Source organism: Salvelinus fontinalis, chromosome 9 (assembly GCF_029448725.1).
Source record: "Salvelinus fontinalis isolate EN_2023a chromosome 9, ASM2944872v1, whole genome shotgun sequence".
Taxonomy (NCBI): domain Eukaryota; kingdom Metazoa; phylum Chordata; class Actinopteri; order Salmoniformes; family Salmonidae; genus Salvelinus; species Salvelinus fontinalis.
The window spans coordinates 37,697,668-37,707,748 of NC_074673.1; the positions used below are offsets into that span (position 1 = coordinate 37,697,668).

The 10,081-nt window shown below is 44.4% G+C and overlaps 1 protein-coding gene across 1 annotated transcript; it reads right to left on the reverse strand.

Moving 5' to 3' along the window:
• Nucleotides 1–82: 82 nt before the first annotated feature.
• st3gal2 (ST3 beta-galactoside alpha-2,3-sialyltransferase 2) lies at nt 83–10,005 on the reverse strand. The gene is made up of 7 exons (XM_055934306.1): nt 9,589–10,005; nt 6,838–7,031; nt 5,809–5,988; nt 5,263–5,308; nt 3,588–3,707; nt 3,205–3,374; nt 83–3,035 (listed from the first exon to the last, which is right to left on the reverse strand). Exons 1-7 carry the CDS (start codon nt 9,931–9,933, stop codon nt 3,020–3,022), a joined length of 1,071 nt encoding a protein of 356 aa, XP_055790281.1. The 5' UTR covers nt 9,934–10,005; the 3' UTR covers nt 83–3,019.
• Nucleotides 10,006–10,081: the final 76 nt, after the last annotated feature.

Genomic DNA, 10,081 nt, shown 5'->3' on the forward strand with positions numbered 1-10,081 from the left:
GCTAGGTAACGATGTCCAGCATTAGTACAAGGGCTGACGTGTTGTAAGTGCTCTCTTACTGCCCCATTGTAGAAAAAACCCAGAAAACCACAATTTTTTCATGTTGCTTTTATTTTCACAATAGCATATGATTAAAAACAGTCCATCACACACACTGAGGTTTTAAGTAGTAAAGAGGGAGTGCTTACAACCAATGATAGTCATAATACTAATGAGGATACTACTGGTAATAATGATAGTAACACTGATGGTACGTACAGTCTGTTGTCAGTATATATTGTTGTTGTGCACAAGAGACCTCTAATGAAGAGCTGGAGATGAAGCCATCAAAACACTGCAACAGCATAGATGCTTCATAAGAGACCATTCAGCTATCACTAGAAGCCACTCAAACCAGACCCGATGAACTCAAATACATTCAAAACTATCCATTACGGAACAATACTATCAGGGACAGCAGAGTTGAAAGGGATTTCTCAGCTTTCACACAGTCAGTTCCCCACAGTGTACACAGCAATCGAACAACATATTAGGGAAAGTACTGTATCCTTATGCACGTTGAGCTAAAACGTGGCGTTCAGCTACAATGTGCTGGCATTATTGATACAGTAGATATGGGTATTGACCTGTTGGATAAACAGAGTTATTACAAAAGTAATTGGGAGTAACGGAATTAAAGTTATGTCCAATCATTAGAACAATGTCAATTGTGTTTGATTCTCTTTGAAGTATTGCACATTTTATTTCTGGCGTAGTCAGTAATATCACCCAGGAAAGTGTTGGTATACTTACTAAGAAACATTCCATGTAAAACACAGAAATAAGGTGGAGATATGTTTTAACCACTAGACACAATGCCATCGGCTGTCATCTTGAACACATTACCTCAGCAGATACGAATCACAGACACAATGGCAAAATACTGATTGAGAAGAGCAAATGAATATAACCATAGTCATCAACTTTACCCATTTCTAGTCACAGATAAGAGTTGATTTTCTTTCATCTCTAGATAATGAGTTGTTTAAAAAGCAACAGCATAAAGGAAGCCTCTCTACGTGGCTCCTAGAGAAAGGCATAGTGAATCATATGGGTCCAGAAGGCACAGCTCTCAGCCAGGCAAGACCAGAGGGGGTGGGTATAATATAAGGTGTATGGTCTAAGTCGGAGAAGACATTTGAAGCTCTCAGAATATGTGTATGTGTCAGAGACATGACTGACACGCTGTTATGATCACAATAGCAGTACCCATAGTAGAAGGGGCTTTGGGTTTGTGTGAATGTCCTGTGCAGACTAAATCAAGCTTAAGATAGCACACGTGTACTGAGGTTTATGGTGCACTGCAGGAAAGGTATGTCCAACACTGGGACAAGGCACGCAAGCATGGATGTGTGTGTGTTGTCACATGGCTGTAAATTGCTGATATGTGTCTATTTTGTTATGAGAGGGGTCTAACTGAAAATCTCACTTTGACAACACTAAGTAAATCACACAATTTTGTTTACAGCACTCTCTCGCACATACACACACTAGTAAGGAGTGAGGGCTGATAAGAACTCACTGGCACTCCGTAGATGTCCTTAAAGTATGTGTGTCAGGTAGAGACACATACCTGAAACAAAACAAAAATTACACACAGAAATGAGTTATGTATAGGAATTAGTTACAGTGATCTGCCCAACTCAATGTCAGAGTGTTAGATAAGAACATGATGTGCAAAGGATAGATATAATACAAGTATATCATACAGTACATGATGGTATATACCATATTTATGATATCATCATAGGATTACACAACAGCAGACATCCTTAACTGAATGTCGCATTGCCAAATTGGCTAATAACTACTGCAGCCAGGACTAAAGAAAGAGTTTTTACATTTAACTAAATTAGCACACGCCCTTATCCAGAACGACTTACAAAAGCAATTAGGGTTAAGTGTGTTGCTCAAGAGCACAGATTTCTAACCGAGTCAGCTCAGGGATTTTAACCAGCAATCTTTCAGTTACTGGCCGACACACTTAATTGCTGGACTACCTGCCTAGACCCTGCTAAGCTACCTTTTCAGAGTTCCTAAACTCTGATCTGAAAATATAGTGGCATTTTTTACTAGCAGTCGGGTTAGTTATGTTGTGCCATATTACTTTCCGTTATCAAGTGGTCATCATTAGACACAGAGGAGGCAGCCTTCCGTTTGTCCTATGTACATATAATGTATGGGCCTCAGAGTGATGCAGTATCCCTTAACAGGCAGCAGGAGGCAGCAGGTCATCTTAGTGTGAGCTCTTTGTACTCAGTCCTATACTTATTGGTATTAGCTCTAAATGACCAACAACATTGTGTGAACGGTGTATGTGTGGAAGAGTGTGTGTGTATGTTAATGAGTGAGTAGTGTTAGTCTTATCCCAATATGTCTGCTTGTGTTGTTGTTGACCATGTGTAAGCCTCTCCCCAATCTACCTAATTAGCAGGATGATTAGTCACTTAAAATGGTTAAAACAAATCAAACGATTAATACTGTATATGTGGTCAAATCCCTGTGGACCGTACATACTTTCAACATGATAGTCATATAATTACAACAGTAACTCTTATTTTTAAGTAGCCTCTGGGCTTCCAACCACGTAAACTTCAACTACCTAGTACTCCCAGCTCCGAGGGGCAAGGGGGCTTTAACAGCAGCTATACAGGTGGGTGTGGACACGGCAGGGGTAGATCAGTGTCCGTCACTGGTTGCCATGGCATTTAGGGTGGGGGCTACAGAGTGGGAGGGGGCTGAGTCTCTGGGTGTGAGACCCCTAAGGCGTGTGATGACTCAACCCCCTGCGGATGAGCAGGAGGTGGGATTGTGGATGGGACTGGTTCACAGGTCCATACAGTGGCTAGGTCAGACTTCTCCACCCCCACTACATTATTCCTATAGTTCTGACCGTCCATTTCTCCTCAGGGCTGAGGGCTATGGAGGTAGGCCTGTTGGGGGCAGAGTGTGTAGTCACATGTAGTTCCACTCACAGCCATCAGCATCTTACCCTCCTGCACAATGGGAACAGGGTCATCAGGCAACGTATGATCTAGTGTTATGGAACCTTCTCTATGCAAATCACAAAGAATCAGATAACTAAGCACATAAAGACGTCTGGTGGTGATGGTTACTCTAGTGTTCCTGCAAGCCTGCCCAGCCCACCACACCTCCAGCACTCACTTTCCTGGAAAAACTGTGATCTTTCTGGCCTTCGCCAGCGAGTCGATGATCTGGGCCTCGTAGTCTGCGTCATGTACCCCTGTTTTCCGGAACTCTCCAGAGTAGCGGTTCTGCTCCCAATAGTGGTGCCAGTTGCCTCGACTGTCAGCGCCAAAGCCAAAAACATTCACCTGGAGAACAAGACCAAGGTTTTCAAACATTACAGATAGACCAACAAATTATGTTCATGTCAATCCTAACAGACTGAGAGACGTGTGTGTGTGTGTGTGTGTGTGTGTGTGTGTGTGTGTGTGTGTGTGTGTGTGTGTGTGTGTGTGTGTGTGTGTGTGTGTGTGTGTGTGTGTGTGTGTGTGTGTGTGTGTGTGTGTGTGTGAGCACCTCACCTCGTCACACACGTGCAGAGCGAAGAACAGGACCAGCATGCCTGTGGAGGGGTAGCGTCCGTGGTGCCTGGTCCAGCGGTCATGGATGTACTTGAAGAAGGCTGGGTTGAAAATCTGAACCTGTGGAGATAAACAGTTTGTAAAGAGTTGACTTACCATTAATTAATAATTCTTCCTAAATTTGTACATGTCAATAAGAAATCTCTAAATAGCCATTTACACATTTAATCATTTAAATTATTTATTAATGATTTATAAGATAATGAATAAGGTTTTTGATCATAGTATGTTCACAATTTGTAAATGATTAATAATGTACTAAAAATGTACCAGTTATAACGGAGTTATTGTCAATTCATAAAATTATTTACAAGGTATTTATATATATCATGAATGGGATATTTATAAATTGTTAAATTAATGCATTTGTAAATGTCAGTACATACACTTACTTCTTCAGTTGTTGATTAATGTAGAGTCTTAAGAAACATTTACTAACTATATATACTTTACAAACATTTATAAATGACTTGTTACTCCCCAAAAGCTGGCTGCATTAGTAGACAGTACCTAAAGCTCCACCAACGGCTAGAAATGACCTAAAACATGATATGGTCAAAGAAAAAGTATGCAATACAAGGTAGAACATCTATTTCAATTAAAAACAGAGCATCTACAGAATCAATTGTATTGCATTCATTTCTTGCTTGAACAATTTCAGTTATATATTTCCTAAGGTTCACAACTGCAGCAATTAACAAAGACCTGATAAATCACAAGTGATCATCAACCCTCGGCAACTTGCACTTGACCCAAAAGCATATGTGCAGTGCTATATGGCCGTTTAACACTGAAATAGCCGGGCCTCGAATAATAAAAATAGCTGGCAATGACGCAGCCTTGAGGCAGCTACATTTTAACAAAGCCAATTTCTTCTTTGTTTAGGCAGGTCTAAAGAAACATTATGATATTAAGACTTTTGCACATTTTTGGTTGACTGAGTGAAGGAAATGCTGTAAATTATGAGCTCTCGATGTATTGTGAAAGATGAGACGTTGAGGATTGTAAATACTGCTTTGATGTCATACAAGCAAGACAAACACCCATGAGTCCAAACGTGCACTTCACATTTCCATATCATAAAACTCATTTCATATACAGTGTCAACGTTTATGATCATTATGTTTGATGTACACTTATAAGATGACATGGTGTCATACCTTAGGTTATTCTGAACAGAATGAGCCTGCCTGTCTACTGTGAAGAAAATTGGCGCGACACACGCACCTGAATGCACTCCGTTCTATGCGCACCAAATTATGATCCGTTTCCATGAATTGCATTGTGAAAGCCTATATATCGTATTGTATAACTTAGCTAGTCATACTGGCTAATAGAATAAGCTTTTAAATTATGCCCACCTGACCCAGATTGAGATTTATAATTGACCGCTTTAGGATTGCGTGTGTGATGTCAGGGATGCAGGGCTGAGTTCCAAACAAAACAACTACAAGTGTGCTTGCTCTAGTTCCTCAACAGCACAGCTACACTCTTAGAATAAAAGGTGCTATCTAGCACCTAAAAGGGTTCTTCAGCTACAATTATGTTCCGTTGAAAAGTACAATTGACTGATACATATAAGAGATCGGAGAGATTCTGATGATAGATGTAGTACCTTGTCTTTGTCCACCCGTAGAAACTGCTTCACAGGGGCGTAGGTACTGAGAGAGAGAGAGAGAGAGAGAGAGAGAGAGAGAGAGAGAGAGAGAGAGAGAGATGAAACACCCTTTTATCCTTTACTTTCTAAATTGCTTTTAAGTGATTGAATGATTCACAGATGGCACGTTGTTCCCGTGTTTCCACAGAGAGAGTGCTCTGTTGATGATGTGCTCTGACCTGGACTGGGAGGAGAGAGAGAAGAGAGAGCGAGAGAGAGAGTGGCACTGTGCTTGTGAAGGTGTGAAGCAGCAGGTCACTTTGAACATGTGAACAAAATCTGCTAGTGTGAAAAGATGTGTGTGTTAAAGCAAAATAAATGGAGCTGGATTGAGTTTGAATGTGTGTGTGTGTGTGTGTGTGTGTGTGTGTGTGTGTGTGTGTGTGTGTGTGTGTGTGTGTGTGTGTGTGTGTGTGTGTGTGTGTGTGTGTGTGTGTGTGTGTGTGTGTGTGTGTGTGTGTGTATCCATGCGTAAATGCATGTGTGTGTGAGCATTGCTCTCACAAGCGGATCTGTCCAGTGGAGAGTGCGCTGGTGATCCACAGCAGGTCCAGGGTCTTGAAGGGCACCAGGACAAAGCTGACATTGGCTGCCAGGTTCTTGGCACTCTCTGGGTACATGAAGTGGTGGGTGGTGTGGCTGCCTGCATCCTCCTCATAGCCCACCGTGGGGGCCAGGTTGATCCTGAAGGACACAGACAGGACAGACACAGTGAATCAGACCATGCTGGAAGTAACTCCAAAGACAAACAGACACGGACAGAGGGATATCCAGACTTTAGGGAAGAACGACAGACAGACAGACACCATAAAGACAGAGTAGTAGCTGGTTGGGCCCACGCAGGCAGGCTTCACAAGGCAGCAAATGGCTGCTGATCCCTGGATGCTGTGCTGAGTTTCATTACTGTTATTTATCCTCCCACACACATTCTACTGTCATTAAAAACACTCTCTCTCCCCCCTCTCTCATATGCAAACCCACTCCCATGTTTAGATATTGTCACTGATTGTCTTCATCCCTGTCCATGGATTGTGTATGCGTTATGTGTGTGTGTAATTGTATAGTGGACTGTATGCATGGCTGTGCATGTGTAATGTTTGTGTGAGTATATGCTATGTATGTGTCTGTCTGTGTGTTTGCAGACAGACAGGGAGAGGGATTAGCTCAGTAGGATTTAGTGCATTACTGTTATAATCTATATGTTTTGCTGCCTTTATCTTCTTAAGACACAAAGCCGCAGCCTAGGGAGAGCTGCTGGTCACATGACCAATTATCCAGCCAATGTGGAGGGAAGATTTCATCAAACATAATCAGATTCAAGACATCAGAAGAACCAATTGTTGAGTACACCCTACGCCCCCTCCCCACCCACCGACCATAAGGGTACACAATGTCCTGCAGAGATACGAAAGCTTACAATCGCACTATTATACACTGTATAATACACTGTATAATACAACTTAACAGCTAATAAACAGATTTAGAAAACGAGCATCCTCTTTCTCTCCCACCCCCTCTCCTTCCCTTCCTCACCTCATGATGTAGTTGTGGCCGTCTATGGTGGGCCCATACCCGGCCCCACGGAGGTTGCCTGAGTTCCCCACCACTGCACAGCGCAGGCAGCGGGCGGGGTCCCAAGAGCCGTAAGGGGAGCGACCTGGGATCACCTGGAACAGCCGCAGCAGCACCTGCTGGATAGTGTGGGGCTTGAACTGAGGCTGCAGCATCTACATGCAGGGGGCGACAGAGAGGCAGCACAGTCAGGAGAGCAGGCAGGGGCAGTAACATAGACTCATATGGGAGGACAGGCCACTGAGACTGGCTGAGGAGAGGGGGATGGGATGGGAGAAGAAGAGGTGGTTCTGAGGGCAGAAAAGGACACTCTCCTCTCTTTCCTCCACCAGGATGTCGAAATAGGGCAGAGGGGGAGGGTGTAGTAGTGATTCATGAAAAAAAGAAAAGGAAACAGAATATTTAAATGAACGTGAAAAGAGGTGAGATGTTTTGGGGGGAAATGGATGGAGAGAGGACATCTATGTATAAAACCTCCCAACAAAGAAACAAAATAGTTCCATCAGACTATTGGCACCCCTTTCAAATAGCTCTCCCTCTCCCACAAGCAACCCTCTTTCTCTCTCTCGCCATCTCTCTCCTCGCACAGCTGCTCCCCCCTGCCACCTCCTCCCCAATTCTCAGTTTCCCCCGCATGACCTTCTCACTGTCTCTCTATTTTCCTCTCTCCCCATTGCTCCCCCTCTATCCTTTCCTCTATCTCTCTTGCTCCCTCTCTCATCTCTCTCCCTCTCCTCGATGCCAACGCCTGCCACTGCACAGCGGATTTCTGCGGGGTCACTAATTCTTGGCAGATGTTTAGTGGGCACTGCTGCTGCCAGATAGTGTCTTTACTGCTCTGCTCCTGCTCTGCTCCTGCTCTGCCCCTGCTCTGCTCCTGCTCTGCCCCTGCTCTGCTCCTGCTCTGCCCCTGCTCTGCTCCTGCTCTGCTCCTGCTCTGCCCCTGCTCTGCCCCTGCTCTGCTCCTGCTCTGCTCTGCTCCTGCTCTGCCCCTGCTCTGCTCCTGCTCTGCTCCTGCTCTGCCCCTGCTCTGCTCCTGCTCTGCTCCTGCTCTGCCCCTGCTCTGCCCCTGCTCTGCTCCTGCTCTGCTCTTCTCAGGCTTCATTGTAGAGAAACTATGACTATACTCTTCACTACCCCCTCTCCCTTATACCAGGTATATACACTGAGTGGCGCAGCGGTCTAAGGCACTGCATCTCAGTGTTCACTGTTTCTCAAACTAGACACTCTAATGTACTTGTCCTCTTGCTCAGTTGTGCACCGGGGCCTCCCACTCCTCTTTCTATTCTGGTTAGAGCCAGTTTCCACTGTTCTGTGAAGGGAGTAGTACACAGCGTTGTACGAGATCTTCAGTTTCTTACCAATTTCTCGCACGGAATAGCCTTCATTTCTCAGAACAAGAATAGACTGACGAGTTTCAGAAGAAAGTTATTTGTTTCTGGCCATTTTGAGCCTGTAATCGAACCCACAAATGCTGATGCTCCAGATACTAAACTAGTCTAAAGAAGGCCAGTTTTATTGCTTCTTTAATCAGGACAAGAGTTTTCAGCTCTGCTAACATAATTGCAAAAGGGTTTTCTAATGATAAACTTGGATTAGCTAACACAACGTGCCATTGGAACACAGGAGTGATGGTTGCTGATAATGGGCCTCTGTACACCTATGTACATATTCCATAAAAGAATCTGCCGTTTCCAGCTACAATAGTCATTTACAACATTAACAATGTCTATCTACACTGTATTTCTGATCAATTTGAAGTTATTTTAATGGACAAAAATTTTGCTTTTCTTTCAAAAACAAGGACATTTCTAAGTGACCCCAAACTTTCGAACTGTAGTGTATGTTATTTACCTTTGTGTAGCATAAGATCAATCAATCAATGTGCATGCAAAGAACACATTGAATCAAACAATTCAAAAAATGTACACACAATAGAGCATGTTGGGAAATATGACAGAGGGTCTTTGCGAGTTTGTGATGATTGTACTGTACCTTTATATCCAAAATATTGGGTAGAAAAGTGGACCATTATACTAGATTATCAACACATGTACCCTAAAAGGCACCAAACAGAGATTATATGTGTATGTCTGAAGGTACATTATGTGTATTTTGATATTTTTGTACCCCCGAGAACAATACTGTACTCTAACTGTACCCTTTTTTTGAGAGTGTAAGGGGCCAGCACTCTGCTCAAAGACTAGCCAATTCCATAAGAGATATGTTCCAAAAACAATATCTTCTAACCAACTCAAAATTGCAGACTTTTGACTTTACAGGAGACACATTATTCCTAATCTATGCACTCCTTCACCTTTCCCTACCTCATTAGTTCCTCCTCTCTCTAATCTTGTTTACTTTACACTGTTTCGGTACTGGCCGGTCTACTTCTATTAACAATCTCACCTAATTATCTAGTGAGATATATATAAAGCCAGCAACTCAAGGACGTGACACTAAATAGGCTAAACCTCTGAACTCCCACCTCCTCTACGTTAATGTTAGAAATAACAACCTCTTTTAGCCAAGTAATCACATAGGCTTGATTTCCTGACAGTAATTCAAACAGAACTCCAGGGACATTTACAGCTCTGTCTTCTTTTAATATGATTGGCAGAGCTGCTCTCATTCTTTCCATGGAGACCAGGAGAACGAAAGAGAATGGGTAAAATGGAGTAAAAATAGGTGGTGTTCAACTGGATCACTTACCACCCACCAATAGTAGACATCTGAAGGCAGCTGGATGTTGTCCCGTGTCCACACGGGGGAAATGTCCGGGTCGTAGTTCTCATCGAACCAGTCCGACACCCCAGGGTCTCCCACACAGCGGGGGCAGGCACATGTCTTCTCCTGCTGGGTGCCCTCTAGAGGGCTTAGCTGGTGGGCGCCAGCGTAGTTGGGCACTAGTTTAACTCGGCGAGACTCCTCCCATCCGGGTGGGTCCAGGTAGGGCAGGCCGACGCCCCCCCTCAGGGAGATGGAGAAGAAGAGGGAGGTGAGAAAGACCAGGCCCAGGGAGCCCAGCAGCACCCACACCCTCAGTGAGCACCGCATGCCCCCTCCTCCACCGCCGCTAGACCCCGGCCGACCCCCCCGCTCCACGCTGGCCCCGCCTGTCAACCAGGGCCTTAGCTTCCCTGACCTCTGGCCCCTCGCCCCCCCAGGGCCGCCCCACACCCAGCCCCAACCCCAGCGCCCCTCC